General features: G+C 51.1%; 6 protein-coding genes across 6 annotated transcripts; 3 read left to right on the forward strand and 3 right to left on the reverse strand.

The window, feature by feature from the left end:
- Positions 1–520: 520 nt before the first annotated feature.
- On the reverse strand, positions 521–2,949 carry IAR55_003110 (uncharacterized protein; the record flags this gene model as incomplete). The annotated part of the gene is made up of 9 exons (XM_066946219.1): positions 521–523; positions 585–996; positions 1,050–1,155; positions 1,206–1,319; positions 1,372–1,936; positions 1,998–2,291; positions 2,403–2,554; positions 2,753–2,790; positions 2,858–2,949. 9 exons carry the CDS (start codon positions 2,947–2,949, stop codon positions 521–523), a joined length of 1,776 nt encoding a protein of 591 aa, XP_066803720.1.
- Positions 2,950–3,331: 382 nt separating this feature from the next.
- On the forward strand, positions 3,332–5,939 carry IAR55_003111 (phosphoribosylamine-glycine ligase; the record flags this gene model as incomplete). The annotated part of the gene is made up of 4 exons (XM_066946220.1): positions 3,332–4,187; positions 4,256–4,407; positions 4,463–4,604; positions 4,660–5,939. The coding sequence occupies 4 exons, from the start codon at positions 3,332–3,334 to the stop codon at positions 5,937–5,939; spliced, it is 2,430 nt and encodes an 809-aa protein (XP_066803721.1).
- Positions 5,940–6,338: 399 nt separating this feature from the next.
- On the forward strand, positions 6,339–7,420 carry IAR55_003112 (uncharacterized protein; the record flags this gene model as incomplete). The annotated part of the gene is made up of 3 exons (XM_066946221.1): positions 6,339–6,826; positions 6,906–6,999; positions 7,145–7,420. The coding sequence occupies 3 exons, from the start codon at positions 6,339–6,341 to the stop codon at positions 7,418–7,420; spliced, it is 858 nt and encodes a 285-aa protein (XP_066803722.1).
- Positions 7,421–7,991: 571 nt separating this feature from the next.
- Positions 7,992–9,301, forward strand: IAR55_003113 (glycine cleavage system H protein; the record flags this gene model as incomplete). The annotated part of the gene is made up of 4 exons (XM_066946222.1): positions 7,992–8,097; positions 8,376–8,522; positions 8,810–8,941; positions 9,210–9,301. 4 exons carry the CDS (start codon positions 7,992–7,994, stop codon positions 9,299–9,301), a joined length of 477 nt encoding a protein of 158 aa, XP_066803723.1.
- Positions 9,302–9,581: 280 nt separating this feature from the next.
- IAR55_003114 (uncharacterized protein) lies at positions 9,582–12,338 on the reverse strand (the record flags this gene model as incomplete). Its single annotated transcript, XM_066946223.1, has 11 exons — positions 9,582–9,657; positions 9,729–9,849; positions 9,916–10,381; positions 10,438–10,748; positions 10,804–10,951; positions 11,005–11,121; positions 11,177–11,331; positions 11,389–11,513; positions 11,578–11,880; positions 11,977–12,110; positions 12,189–12,338. The coding sequence occupies 11 exons, from the start codon at positions 12,336–12,338 to the stop codon at positions 9,582–9,584; spliced, it is 2,106 nt and encodes a 701-aa protein (XP_066803724.1).
- Positions 12,339–13,317: 979 nt separating this feature from the next.
- Positions 13,318–14,359, reverse strand: IAR55_003115 (uncharacterized protein; the record flags this gene model as incomplete). Its single annotated transcript, XM_066946224.1, has 2 exons — positions 13,318–13,797; positions 13,862–14,359. The coding sequence occupies 2 exons, from the start codon at positions 14,357–14,359 to the stop codon at positions 13,318–13,320; spliced, it is 978 nt and encodes a 325-aa protein (XP_066803725.1).
- Positions 14,360–15,900: the final 1,541 nt, after the last annotated feature.

A 15,900-nucleotide genomic window follows, 5' to 3' on the forward strand; every position in this document is an offset into this window, starting at 1 on the left:
GCGGCAAACCGCAGCAGTGGAGTTGACTGAAAATAGAAAGAGTAGAGAGAGAGAAAGAGAGTGCGTGGCACCGCGACGCGACTTTTGTCTTTTCTTTTTGATTGTTCTTCGTAGCAGAGCACGGCGAGCAGATGATGATTGTATGGATACTCGAGCTGGATCCCAGTGCGATATTCACTTGATTCACTCAAATACAACAGAACCACTGGCAACTGATACAGGACGCAGCCGACGCGAGTGGTCGATCATATTGCCATTCCATCGACCAGGTCTGGACTCGATCGTATCCGAACCAGCTCAACAACCCCGGCCCTGACTTAGTGCGCAAAACCTCAAAAGTCAAAAAGTGCGAAACCATTTCGTCGTGCAGTACATCCCACGCGTCAGAGATCAACAATAATGCATCCCAGTACCAAAACCGCAGATATCGGTCACATATCATCCTCCCCCACCCCCCCCCGCTCAATGGTACGCCATCAACTTTCCAGCAAGAATGCATCGTCCTGACTGAGCAAAGAATTTACTGTGTGAGGCATCATGACATCAGCTTCAGGTCACGTTCCTAGCTGCATCCGCCCACTCACAGTGATGACGTTAGGCTTGTCCCTCTTAGTGTACTCTTGCAACTTGCTCAAGGACAAAGCGACCTCGATCAGAGGCTTCAAACCGACCTGGGCGTCCTCTCCAAACTCGCTCTCGTTCTTGCTGTACTTCTCCACGTATAATCGAACGGTGGCACCTGAACTGCCGGTACCAGAAAGTCGGAAGATAATTCTGCTGCCATCAACGAACTTGATGTACAAACCCTGCTTGGTGGAGACGGAACCATCGATGGGGTCAGTGTACGAGAAGTCATCGGCCTCGGCGACCTCGAACGAGGTGTCAGAGCTGGTGGCCTTGAGCTCGGAGCCAACGAAGCCAGAAGAGGCGAAGGTCTCCCGGAGATGAGACATCATAGCCTCGGCACCCTCAGACTCGACTTGCTCGTAGTCGTATCTGTAAGACCAATCAGTCCCGTTCTCCCGAAAGCATCACTGAGTATGACTCACCTAGAGAAGAAGCTTCGGCCGTACTTCTTCCAGTGCTGCATGAGGACATCATTGATACCGGATCCAGGCTTCTCCTTGTTGGCCGCGGCAAGAATGGAGAGCCAAGCTGGCGGTGAAGTCAGAAATGCTGCCAGCTGAATGTTTGTCACGACTCACCGACGATAGCCCACACACCGTCCTTCTCACGGATGTGATCGGAACCAGTACCAAAGGACTCCTCACCACAAATGGACAGTCGACCAGCGTCCATCAAGTTGCCGAAGAATTTCCCTTAAATCGTTGTCAGCTACGATTCGAAGAAGATGACCTTGAGTCAGCTCACATCCAGTAGGCACCTCAAACACCTCAAGGCCCTTGGACTTGGCGACGATGTCGATGGCACCACTTGTAGGCATACTTCGTGCGAGACCCTTGATACCGCTCTTGAAGTAAGGGATAGCCTTCTCGGCCCAGTCGGCGATGATGGCAACACTGTCTGAAGGAGTGACGAAAGCGCCAGCACCGTAGATCATGTTCCTGTCACCATCACCGTCGGAAGCTGCGCCAAACTCGATCTGCTCCTTCTCCACTCTGGCGACAAGGTCGTGGGCGTAAGTAAGGTTTGGGTCAGGGTGAGATCCACCAAAGTCAGGCTTGGGAACACATTGTTGGACGGACGATTCGTCCAAGCCCAGCTCGTCGATGAAGATGGCTCGACCGTAAGGACCGGTGACACCATTAAGGGCATCAAAGAGGACGGTGGGTTTTGGCGTAGTGGTGTGTAGCCAGTTCTTGATCATGTCAAAGTCGAAGATCTCCTTCAAGAGCTGGATGTAGTTGGAGACGGGGTCGACGATGGTGACCTTGATGGGACCGTGTTGGAACTCGCCAGTCTTGGACAAGTCAAGCTGCGAATGCGATGTCAGTCGCGTACAATAGAGTCTACAAACAGCTATATCAAACACTCACATCGGGAAGCTTGACGATTTTGTACTCCTTGATGTCCTCTGTGATCTTGTAGATCCTGTCGGTCACCTCCTCGGGAGCTGGTCCACCATTGGCAGTGTTGAATTTGATACCGAAGTCCTCGTCGGGACCACCAGGGTTGTGTGAAGCGGTGAGAAGGATACCGCCGTCCGTCTTGAGTGATCGGATGAGGGCAGAAACGGCAGGAGTGGAAAGGATGGCGTCCTGACCGAGGATGACGTGCTTGATACCGTTCGCGGCAGCAATGCGAAGGATGATCTGCGCAGCCTCGGGAGACTGTACGTGTGGAGGGATAGATAAGGTCAGCCTGAGAATTCGCGATCCGCCGAAAATAGCTAGGGCGGCGGCCGAGCAAATTGGATATATGTTGGTTGCACTGTCACTCACGAAGTATCGACCGTCACCACCGAGGACGATGGTTTTCCCCTCTGAGCCATCAGGCATGGCAGAGAAGATGGCCTGAACGAAGTTTTCGGTGTAGTGCTCCTGCTGAAAGATCTTGACCTTCTTTCGAAGACCAGAAGTTCCAGGCTTTTGGCCTGAGGAAGAGGGCGGGGTTGTTAACATCGGATCAGGCCAAGCGCCACTCCGGGGGACGAGGGTGTTTGGGCGATCACTCTCCATCAGGCAAAGGAGTCAAATGATCGAGTCCACCTCGCATGTGAAAGTGACCTGTGATGCTGGCATGGAGGGCTACGTCCACTGGAAGCGGGTGTGAAAGTGGGGCAGACACTTACCAGAGTAGGGCTTGGTTTGGACAGTGATGATATCAGACCTGCGGTCGAAAGATAGATCAGCCAGAGGCCCACACACTGGCATGAAGAGTACGGCTAGCTACTCACATTGTGACTATTGCCTTGAAAGATGAAAGTTGGGAAGCAGGGAAGACGGGATGATCGTGGATGTAGTGTTTCAGTGAGAGCAGCTCGTTCATTCGGTGACGTTGGGCCCGACGTTGGTCGTTGGTCGTGGAGTCTGATGGGTGTTCAGGGGGGTCCCACAATGATGGAATCACGTGGTTCGATCGTGGCCGTTTTCTTCTGAATCTCCGAATGTGGCACTCTGGTTATCTCTTTATCCCTGAATGGTTTTCTGTTGTTTTTGATACCGTGACTTGGTGCGAGTGACAGACCGCTCTCAACAATCAAAGATTTCAGTCGGTGTAGAAAAAAAGTCAAAAAAATAAAAAGACAGTCTAATCTTTCAACGTGTTAGTGGATGCACGACTGCTCGGACCAGATCACTTATTCCTCATCCCTTGTCTGTCGACCTATTTCAGCAGGTCCGACCACAATCCGTCCAACATCACCCACAACATGGCGTCTGAGCTTACCGCCTTCCCTGCTCCCGCTTCCGACCTCTCGGTCCTGCTCCTCGGTGCCGGTGGACGAGAACATGCCTTGGCTTTCAAGCTCGCTCAATCCAAGCGTGTAGCCAAGATCTTCGTCTGTCCAGGTAACGGAGGTACCGCTCTCATGGGTGGCAAAGTGTCCAATCTTTCCTTGCCTTGGGGTGCTCCTCCTGCCTTTTCGACAATTGTGGAATGGGCCAAATTCAACTCTATCAACCTTGTCGTCCCTGGACCGGAACAACCACTTGTGGACGGTGTCGAACTCGCTTTCCGCAATGTTGGTATTCCGGTCTTTGGCCCTTCACCTTCAGCAGCTTTGTTGGAAGGCTCAAAATCCCTATCCAAGGAGTTCATGGCTAGACATGTGATCCCGACTGCCCAATTCCGGTCATTCATTTCTACGCAGTACGACGAAGCGGTCGAGTACGTTAATTCCAACCCATTCGCTTCCGGTCGAGTCGTCATCAAAGCCTCAGGTCTTGCTGCAGGAAAGGGCGTGCTGATTCCCGAGACCACTGCGGAAGCCGTTGAAGCGCTCAAGAGCGTTATGGTGGACAAGGACTTTGGAGATGCAGGGGACGAGGTTGTCGTGGAGGAATATCTTACCGGACCAGAGATCAGTGTCCTGGCGTTTAGCGACGGCTACACTATTGTGCCTATGCCTGCAGCTCAAGATCACAAGAGGATTGGAGAGGGAGACACGGGTTTGAACACCGGTGGTATGGGCGCCTACGCCCCTGCTCCAGTCGCTACCAAGGAGATCATGGAGAGCTGCTTGAAGGACGCTCTGGAGCCTACTATCAAGGGAATGAGATTGGATGGTGAGTCGTTCCTACCTTCACTATCTCGATAAAGGATGGACAACTGATCATTGTCTGCTCATGCTTAGGCTACCCCTTTGTCGGCATGTTGTTCACCGGATTCATGATCACTCCCGAAGGTCCCAAGGTCTTGGAATATAATGTCCGATTTGGAGATCCCGAGACTCAGGCCTTGATGCTGTTGTTGGATGATGAGACCGACCTCGCCGAAGTCATGCTCGTGAGTGCGCCGTCAGACAAATTTTCATTATGGTAGTACTGAGGTCACGATTCAGGCCTGTGTTGAGCGACGACTTGACTCTGTCAAGCTTGGTTACAAAGAAGGTTATGCCGTTTCCGTCGTCCTGGCGTCTGAAGGATATCCCGGATCTTATCCCAAGGGTGTTGCCATGACTATCAACCCCGAAATGCCTTCTGGTGAGCTAGGCCTGCTAGAATCGAGGGACTGAGACTTAATATCTTGCATTCCCAGGTGTTCAAGTCTTTCATGCGGGTACTGCTATCAAGGATGACACTGGTGTCACAGATGGTGGGCGAGTGCTTGCCGTCTGCGCTTCTGCCTCCTCCCTGCGTGGAGCTGTCGATCTCGCATACCAAGGAGTCGACCAAGTTGACTTCTCCGGCAAGACTTACCGACGAGACATCGCCTACCGAGCTCTCGCTGCCGAGCCTGTCCCCGCTACATCAGTTCCCAACACTGGCGGTCTCACTTATGCTGCTGCTGGTGTTGATGTCGACGCTGGTAATGACCTCGTCGATATGATCAAGCCCGTCGTCAAGGCGACTCGTCGACCGGGCGCTGATTCCGTCATTGGTGGATTTGGTGGTGCGTTCGACCTGTCCGCTGCCGGTTATGCGGACCCCATCCTCGTCTCCGGTACCGACGGTGTCGGAACAAAGCTCCGTGTCGCTCTTGACTTTGGCAAACATTCGACTGTCGGTATCGACCTCGTCGCGATGAGTGTCAACGATTTGATCGTCCAGGGCGCTGAACCTCTTTACTTCCTCGATTATTATGCCTGTTCCAAGCTTGATGTCCCTGTGGCCGCGGACGTCATCACTGGCATCGCTGAAGGATGTCTCCAAGCGGGATGTGCTTTGATCGGTGGCGAGACTGCTGAGATGCCGGGAATGTACCATGCGGACGATTACGATCTTGCTGGATTTGCCGTTGGTGCCGTCGAGCGAAGTCAGATCTTGCCTACTCCCGATATCAAGGCTGGCGACGCAATCATCGGTCTTACTGCTTCTGGACCTCATTCCAACGGTTTCTCCCTCATTCGAAAGATAATCTCCCTCGCCAACCTCTCACTACATGAGACCGCACCTTGGGACACTTCTTCCACCGTCGGTGATTCTCTCTTAACACCCACAAAAGTCTATATCAAACCTCTGTTACCTGGTATCAAGACGGGTCTCTTCAAGGGCATGTCACATATCACCGGAGGTGGATTCACCGAGAACATCCCTAGAATCTTCGATTCATCAAGTACTCTCGGTGTCAAGATTGATCTGACGACATACCAATTACCGGGATTGTGGAGATGGTTGATGAAGGCAGGAGGTGTGGAGGCGAAGGAGATGGTCAGGACCTTCAACTGTGGTGTGGGTATGGTGATCATCGTGGCGCAAGAAAAGGTCGAAGCTGCTCTGACGAGCATCACGGAGAACGGGGAGGAGGCATTTGTCATTGGTCAGATTCAAGAGGGCAAAGGTGTAGAGTATGTTGGGTTGGAAAGCTTTGGTCAATAGTCCAAGTGCAGGTCTGTAGATGTAGATGTAGAAGGCTTGTGGTTTGGGACGTTTTTTGTGAACATATGCATCATTTGTGGCTTTGGACGTCTCATGAGTGTAGTATGTATGAGTGGTCGTGCGAGAGAGCGATGTTCAGACCTTGGAGGGGAGAAGGTAGAAGAGCTCAGCACAAGAGAAGGAGAAGGGGGGTGGTGGTCATAACGCCGAGATTTCCCGGTACTGGGAGGAGAGGACGGGATCAAATCTGAGTATGTTGAATCGTTCATTCAAAAGCTCTCTGTCGTTGAAATCAATCGTCTAAGCTGCCGTTATTCTCTCTCCCTATTTCTGCATCATCACTACAGATCATTTGACTCGCTCTTTGACCCCTCTCGCCGAAGCAATCTATCTGGCACGATGTCACAGGCTCACAGACCGACATGGAATCCCACCCAAGGACGCGAGACCAAAGCTGGTTCTCAACAAATCTCCAAGCTCTCCCTGGCGGCACATACCAAATTGAAATTCCGTCAACCGGGTCAGACCAACACCTCTGACGTCCTCCGTCGCGATCTGAAAGCGGAACTACTTGCTGCTGAACGTGCCGCGTTGGAGAAGAAGAGAAAGCAACAGGGTTTGCCGCCCTTAACACCCGTTTCGGAAGATACGTTACGTATCGGCGGCGCTGGTGATGGTGCCGGAGGTCAGGATGGGAATGGGGAGGATGAGGAGGGTAGAGCGAAGAGAAGAAAGGTTTTGGAAGAAGCGGCGGAATTGGATAAAGATGATGAGAGTGATGATGATCAAGTCAACGGGAATGGGAATGGCAAGGTTGATAAAGGCAAAGGAAAGGCTGTGAGCGGAGGAGATGATGACGATGATGATGACGATGAGGACGACGACGAGTGAGTTCCCTGTTCGGGCTTAGACTCACCCTGTGCTCGTTGGAAAATATGCATAGCTGACGAGGAGTACCCACTCTAGCGATTCCGACTCAGACGACGAGGATGATACTGCCGCACTGATGGCAGAGCTGGCAAAGATCAAGCAGGAGCGAGCAGAGGAGAAGGCGAGATTGGTATGTGTCAAGACTTGAGTTCCGACCCACCTCCCTACGAGTCACCAGATCCATCATGTCGACATCCTTCAGAACATTGCCTCTCCTCGGCCAGCTAATGATCGTACATCGTTACCACTCGCTAATCATACTATCACACCCGCAGGAAGCGGAAGCGTCTGCCTCGGAAGCTATATCACGCGAATCAGAAATCGCTACCGGAAACCCATTACTCAATCTCCAAGCTGCACTCGGTCAATCTCCAGGTACACCAGCATCCACGACGACTTCTACCGCCTCGACCTTTGCTGTCAAGAGAAGATGGGACGATGATCTGATCTTCAAGAATCAGGCTGTCGGCCATGATGATAAGCCCAAGAAGGGAGAATTTGTCAATGATCTATTGCGAAGTGAATTCCACAAGAAATTCATGCACAAGTGAGTTGATCTCTTCTTTGCCATGAGTGGGCGTTCCATGTAAGGTGAAGGGGTTGTGGAGGTGGTCGATGATTGAGCGAAAATAAGAGACAAGATGGAAAGACGTGCAGATATGACCGCTGATACCTTGTCAACAGGTTCATCAAGTAGTGCTGCGAATCAACCGACCCGCTGTCTTTGTACATTGTCATTGTCATTGCCATTGTCATGCATATATATATTACAACTCACCATTGGTCCATTCTTGCCTGACCGTACGTATGATACACCTACTGTGAACATACGACGGGAGCAATTCCCTCACAGTCAGGGGGTCAGAACGCGGAGAGAAGAGAGGGTCGTAGATAGCGGTTCAGCATCGTCTTTTCCAATAATCTCTGATCATGATTTTCCAATATCAACAACAACGAGTCCGAGGTCGGATTTCTGACTCTACCCATACGAAACTACCCTTTCATCCCCATATTTTCTTTGCCCATCTCTTGCTCTTCTCTTCTCTGCCCCAACCAGCCAGCCAGCTAGACCTTGCATTGTCGCTTGTGATCCGAAAGAAAGGAAGCTTGAACCCACACAACATGCTCTCCGCTCTTCGTCGTACGGCTACCACCGGAGCTTTCCGTCATGTCGCCGTTCCTGCTCGAACTCAGGCTTTGAGGTTCTCAGCAGTGCGATTCGTCTCTAGTGAGCATGCAAGCCCTCGTAGTCGGCGAAAGGATATATATCACTGACGTTCCTGCAACTCTGTATCTATCTCTTGCCCGTTGTTCCACGTTCCGCTGCTCTCTGTTCCCTTGACTTTGTTGATCCGGCTTATCACCCAACCCGACTTCCCATATCAACTGATTGTCCCATTGCTCATTCGTGCTACATTTGACCACTCTAACACCCATGACATCCACTCGCACTCTCTACTCTCCGCCCCTGTCCCTCTCCCGCCCTCCCAACCCTGCGATATGCAGCTCGATACACGACCGACCACGAATGGGTCGCCTTCGACTCCAACACCAACATCGGGACCGTCGGAATCACAGATTACGCCCAGAAGGCATTGGGAGATGTCGTCTTTGTGGAACTTCCTGCTCACGGGAGTGAGATTGCGCAAGGTGGTGAGTGGTGTTCTGTGTTCCGAACTTTATACCTGATGTGTGGGCGAATATGGATCGGAGGACCGTTGGTTATCGTCTGGGAAAGGTCTGGTGGGGAGATTTGGACTCGGACAAATTGCAGTTCAACGACGTATGGTCATCTTTACGGACCATTCCCCTATCACTTCGGAACATCGCGCCTCAGACATTTGGAGGATCACCCAGACCCAGAAAGAGAACGGACTCGGACAACACTGCAATACTGGGAATCGAGAATCGATACTGACCTATCTCTACCCCATGCGCAGACTCGATCGGCGCCGTCGAGTCCGTCAAAGCCGCTTCTGACATCTACGCCCCCGTATCCGGTATCATCGACGAGATCAACGAGACGCTCGCAGACCAACCAGGTCTCCTGAACAAGGCCCCTCAGGGCGATGGTGAGTGCCTGTCATCCAGCTCACATCACACTTCGCAGACAGTCTTTCCTTTCCTTTCCTTTCCTTGGTTTTGTGTTTTTTTTTTGTTTTTTTTTTCATTCTCCGTCATACATTGTTGGCTCTCTTAGACTTCCTGCTGTATTCATTTGGAAAGTGATTATGGATGGATGAATGGAGATCATCTGTCCTCTCTGTTTCCCCCTCTTTCCTCTCATCTCTTACGCCAGACGCATTCCCCAGGACAATGCTGATCCATCTTTTCGCCCAGGCTGGCTCTGCAAGGTCAAGCTTTCCGATCCTGCAGAGTTCGAGGCTCTTCTCAACGCCGATGCCTATAAGGCTCACTGCGAAGGCGCATAGACGGGCAGCAGGCCTGGGTCATGAGTAATAGTTGATAGGTACTTGGTCATGCGATACTTCCTATGCAGGTCTCTTTGAATACACTCAGCACCAGGACCTTCCCCCTCTTCATCCGGAGAAGTGATCTACTGACGGGTACGCGTGTCGCCCGAGCTGAATGGGCTGAGTTACCGTACATATCCCGTCTATCTATGATATGTTGTCTCACAAACTGAGAAATGCCTATCTACCCTCTGATTGAAACGATACCAATAGTCTTATTACACTGTATATCTGCCCATCACAAACAACCAGTAGGTCCCGATCCCACATAATCCTTGCCCAGTAACTCTGGTGCAGGTCTCACTCCTCTCTCACTGCCAGGTGGAAATGACATCAGCGTCCATACCACTAAATCGTTCTGTTCAGCAACAAAAGGTGAACTTACATCTCGTCCACTGCCTTGGACAGATCATAGTTTATCTCGTCGCTCACTACCGAGTCTTTCTTGTATGCTGGATGGGAAGTGATGAAGTCCCTTATCCATGTCGCCGGGGTAACCAGTTGACCTATAATTCCATGTCTCGTCAGCTCTATAGGTCGCAATTCCAGGTCGGTTCGAGTATCTCACTCACCCTTCGCTCTATATTTGATCAGATCCAGATATCTTCGTATATCACACTTTGTACACACGTCCACATTTAGAGAGTTCAAATATGCGTTCACAACACCCATCAGTCCAGGGAAACTGCCGCTATCTCCATTGACGATCTCGTCCAAGGTCATCTCCGCAGCCTCGTCGCCAGCCTCCATCTCAATCGGCGTGCTGCATGTCGAAGATGATTCTGATATATCGCGATCATGGGACGTTTGTGGCACATCTCCGCCGTTAATATCGCCGTTGGGCGAATGATTGACCGCGGCGGATTGATTTCGGCTGTGAGTCTGGGAAGTCGGCGATGAAGAGGGAGGAGATACGGGTCGAGATGCAAGGTCGAATCGGGCGGGAGAACGGTCGAGAGGGAAGACATTGCGTCGGAAGAAAAATTTGTTGGCAACAGCAGCATTACGTTGTTGAGCTACTTGCATGTTCTCATCGACCTGGGACGAAGCATCAGCAAGTCGTACCCGCGGATTCTCGGCAGACACCGACTCACCTTGGATATAGGCATGTAGAAGTTGAGATCGAAGCTGATGATAGCTCGGGTAAGAAGCACGATGAAGATTGAGAACGCGGCGTTCTCAAAGTCCGTCATCTGAACTTCCATACTCCTGAATTCGACCCTCCAACCGATAGGTGAGTTGACCGGCGGAGGCTTGAACCGGATGGTCTGCCAATTGGTTGATTGGATGTTCTCGAAGTGATCCATTGATCCGACATCATCTTGGTCAATCGTTTCTGAGAACTGGACGAGAGGGTCTCGGATAAACAGATGTCCGATGTGACTAGCCAGTTTGTCGTCGAGACCTTTACGGCAGCTTCTGTCAGTTTACAGTGCCAGGAACCCAGTAGATTGACTCACCATGCTCGATCAGGCGCTTCCTGACGGCCTGATTGACGGGGACGTCGATGTCGTGGTACTCTGGTTTATTGCGCTCGTCATTAGAGATATATAGGTCAACCGAATCATATCGGGACTTCGGTATTCTGTATCGATCGTTCTTCAGAGGCTGGATCAAGTGATCAGTGACGGAAGAAGGATATATTATAGCCAGATGCGCACCTTTAAGCCTCTCTCTTCCTCTGTTCGATCATCGACGCTAGCAGCAATCACGTTCCATCTAGCATCCACATCCGCCAACTTGCCCCTAAAAGCTGGACTGGCAGCGGTGAGCGCAAGCTGGGAGGAACATTCGTCAGCTTGACACAGAATCCAAATGGACGATGTTACGCACCATTATTGGTGCGACGGGCACCAAAGCATCGTAGACCTTTCGCGCCTCATCTACGTTCCAGGCTTGGAAAGTGATTTGCAAGCAGCAACAACCCATACCGAAGGCCATGGCGTCCATGTGAATATAGGGGGTTCCAGATAGAGGTTTGGCAGGGTCTAGTACGGGAATCAGCACTCGGATATGCTCTCGTGTACTTCGACCGAGCAACCCACTTGTATGACCGTTTGACTTTAGTGCGCTCAACCCGTCAGGAATTTCCGTCTTCTCATCGATGAACAATGGCACCCTGATATCCACCTTACTCCCTCTTCTTGATCTGATGTTGGCAGTCAAAGTGCTGAGACCTCACAAATCAGCGACAGTTCGTATCGGAAGCGACTCGGAAGTCGACGAAGACTCACGGAAACCTCGCATGAGGGTTTGTCAACAATTCTCCCACATATTCACTCCGACTACTAGATTTCTGAGGATCTGGGTGTGTATCGGGGTCCGTGAAAGCGCTGTCGGTCACACCCAATCTTGGCCAAGCGGTAAGTGTGAGTGGTAACTCGTGATTTTTCAGATGGGACCGGATGATCTGTCTTCTGAATCGCATGTCTGCTTCCACAGCTACGAGCGAAGATGGGTTACCCGAGAAGGGAAAGCCTGGAGTGGATTCGAGCATGTATCGACCGTATTCGGGGTGGAATGTGGGGATTGCCGCACTGCAGAGGGGTAAAACGTCAGTGTTCGAGTAGATGAGACTTCGTCGTAGTGCGCCCGAAGGGAGAGAAGAAACGATAGGACGAGGATTTACGTACCAGCAAGCGGGCTTGAATTTCTCCAAAGATGGATCAAGAGTAACGCTCTGCAGTTTCTCCAAGATCTCCGTTTGGCGAAGACTCAATCTCGCCTGTTTATTCTCATCATTAAAGGAAGCAACCATGTACTCGATCTGCGCGGTTACACGGGTAGAGATCAGCTCTGATTTCCTCTGCTGCAAACAGAGAGCATGTCGGGTTTGAGCACCTACCTCGTCGCCCCAGAGAAGACCTTTGCCTGTCTTATCCTTCCATCTGTCCCAGGTGTTCAGGAACTGGGTTATACCGTGGTTCCTGATGTGTTCTGCGAGAGGCTTGGTCTCGTCCCAAGTGAGAGGCGTCCCGAGAGCTAAGAGACCCATATTGATATGTGGAGCTGGGAGAAGATCGATTCACCAGTACTTGAGGAGTGAAGAAGAGTAGCGCTGAGGTCGATGGGCGCTGAGCAAGCAGAAGCAAGTCGTCAGCGTTGACCGTTGAAAATGGGTCGCACGGCAACAAGTTGAACCATCCATCACAGAATCCGTTGTCTCTTCCACTCACTCGGTATGATTTTCCACAAAAACCAACGGCTCTCAGCGGCCTCCAACCGAAACCTCTTGGGCTCTCAGCCCTCTGCGTCGATGAGCTAGTATGAGAGCGTTTTCGCACACCTCTGGAGAATTGAGGTTGACGATGTTTGTAAGCAGCTATCACTATCAACCTTCTCGTCGTTATGAGTAGCTGGGGAGGTGGATTGATCTGATGATGATGATGATGATGATGATCTGATCTTTGGCGAGCAGTGAGATTTCGAGCGGTTTGCTACTGAACCCTGAAAACTGCGTTTCGAATTAAGTAAGCCTCCGGTCGCTGGCGGTGGGTGAGTGGTGACTCCACCGGATCGCACCGTCTTCACAAATATAACCACGTCCTTGTGTCATCCCGTCTTCACATACCTGCATTGCAACGCTGGACAGGCTTCGAATCAAACATCAACATCGATGGCGTCACCTTGACTCATCGATGTGGTGGTCGAAAGTATGTTGTGTATATGCACACACCTGCGCCCCAAGGGAGGGGTTTCGGTCGACGATCACAAACCTCAATCCGGATCGTCATCATGCGAGGGATAGGGTGTGTGCTTTGAAAGATCATGCAGAGGTCATGCAATTGAGACAGCTGTCAACTAATAAGATACAATATGTGTGTTTGCAGGCTTCGGAAAAGGTACAGGAGCGTATATGTGTATGGGATGTATTTACGTGCAGAGTATTTGACCCAAGTGTGGTGTGGCCGGAGAAGAGGATGAGGAGAAACTACTGATGACAACAATACTGACTGGTCAAAACTTATCGTACTTTAGCCCCACAAAATCCCTCCTGTTGCTGCGACCGGTCTCGGCGTCGGCATCCCCTCGACGACCTCGACCTTGCTCGCTGCGATCCTACTTTCCCTTATATCCTTCTTATCCTCCCAATCACCTCCTTCCAGCAAATTCAACAACCATTCTCTCTCACCTCGTTCACCCAATCTCTTATCTTTATCGTTCGCCGGGGCACCCAGGGATCCAGATGCTTTTCTTCCAGGACGGAATGTCGCCGACGAGCATTTCGGTGAGAAAGTGAGACCCAATCCCATCCCACCTGTATTCATGTCGGTCGTGGTGACTCGGGGTGTGGTGGATGGATCACATGCCGCTGGAGAAGAAGCGAGGTTCTCGTATAGTGTTAGAGAAGGGAACGGGGCGGGTGTTGAGCCGATGATTGGTGGAGAAGTTCGCAGAATGTAGGTGTACGGTATGGAAGGGGAAGGGATCGTATCTGGTATTTCGGGATAGTCCTGTCATGGATGAAACGTCTGATTAACATCTAATGAAAAGGCTCAAGGGAGATAGAACACTGACCTCTGATATTGCCAGAGCATGCACACAGACAGATTCTGACCAAGATCCGATTTTGCTTTCCAATTCACCTCGTTGCATGTTGAACGCATCTTTCCGTCTCGAGAAGTACCCCTCATCCGTCTGAAGAGGGACCGGTACCAACCTCGATCTAGCTGCTCGACTCCGGCCTCGATCAGGCATGATGCCCACCTCCGACAACCGCGTAGAAGCCTCTGCGAAGAGGGATACTCGGTCCAATTGGGAGGAAGAACCGCCCGCCGCCGTTGTTGACTCTACCTCCTCTTCGTCGTCTTCTTGTCCGGGTTCAACGGCAGTCTCGACGATGAGTGTGAGTCCGTGAGGTGATGTTGGAGAGGGTGAGGAGGAGGCACATGTCTCGATGAGGTTAAGCACCTGTTCGGTGATGGCCATGTGCAAAGCTGTTCGGGCTTGGTTGCTCTCAGGCGATCGCGGCATGACAGGCAGAGTAGGGAGATCGGCATATGTTTCGAGGATCATTGGGAGGGGAGACGGCAGAGAGGATAAGAGCTATTGACCTGAAGAGCTCGCCGCGAACTCTTCGTTCAGCTGAGTATAGATCTTGAAAAACTGGTGAGGGTTGTTTCGCAATGCTCGTCCTGATCGGTAGGCGGTGGAAATGTCGAATGAGCGAACTGTTCTCGAATGAGAAGAAGAGAGAAGAGAGAGGTCGTCGCGTCGATGAGCAAGATGAGTTCTGCTGCGTTTTGTAGACTGCTGAATGTCATGCAAGGCAACAAGATGGGCTCAAACTTGATGAGATGTCCCAAGAAAAGGGATTAGATTTCACCCACAATCATAAGCTACATATCACTACTACTACTACTACCACCACCACTACTCGGTACCGCACCTCACATGCGACACTACCTGAACAGCTGTTCACCACGAGAGACGATGGGTCATACAAAACATTTGGAGTTATTCAGGTACCGTCGATCTCTTTTGTTCTTCTTCAGTCACCGGCTCTTGATAGCATAAGAGCTACTGTAGCTACTTCGCCATGCCACCCATCTCGACCCAAACGCCTCTCAGGTCTACAGTATGGTCCTGCGGGTGATAGCAGCGAAACCTCTATCATCAGTGTTGTGGCCCTTAAACACGCAGATAGTCATGATCAGCCAGCACTACTTTACCTTTCGCGCATCCTGCCGTAACAGCCTACATAGCAACTGCCCACCAGCACAACAGCACAACTTGCGAGGGTTAGTCACCACATGGACAAGTTTCAAACGCCGATCCGAGGCCGGATCTGGTCGATTGCACAAACGTCACTTTTGTCCTACAGTATCTCGTCATCATTTCATCTCATTTTCCCCCTAGGCACGACAGCCTCGAGCCACCAAGGAGGAAAAAAAACAAAAACGTTCTCTCGGAGGGAGGCTCTGCCATCGTCAACTTGTACGAAAAGTGTCGTATCGTGGCATTACGGAAAGGGGCTCAGCGAGTGCAGCGTCATAGTAGTTGGGCAGTATCTCGAATCGTCCACCTGGTGGACAGGTTGGGGATAGGGCACTAGAATGTTTCTGGCAGTGCAGCTCAGTATAGGCACGTTGATGGGATTTTCAAGTCCGCTTGTCCTACAAGGGACCTACCTAGTTACGGGGAATGCTCGACCATCAACACTTACTCGATCATATATACTCTCTGTATTTTCAACTGATCACCTCCTCGCACACAGGTCTGAGGTACCCATACATCACTTGTTTTCTCGTAACAACGTTAACACTTTCTGTCTTGTAGCCACTTGCATCACGACCGATTACTTGCTTGACTCTTCAGCCCGGAAAACGGAACCGCCTGCTGTAATCGTCAGGAAAGCGGAATTATTCCGTACCAAGTTGGATAGCCCTAAGTAGGGATCGTCGGGATCTGATACAGATCTCTTTGATCCCGTCCTTTAATGTGAAAGAACAAAAGTGACCCTTTGAGATATCCCTTTGACAGCGAATCTTATCATTTGATCAACTCATCCTTCATACCACTATCATAATTCTTCGTCTTATCTCTTCTTCATCCTT

This window comes from Kwoniella newhampshirensis, chromosome 5 (assembly GCF_039105145.1).
Source record: "Kwoniella newhampshirensis strain CBS 13917 chromosome 5, whole genome shotgun sequence".
NCBI classification, from domain to species: Eukaryota; Fungi; Basidiomycota; class Tremellomycetes; order Tremellales; family Cryptococcaceae; genus Kwoniella; species Kwoniella newhampshirensis.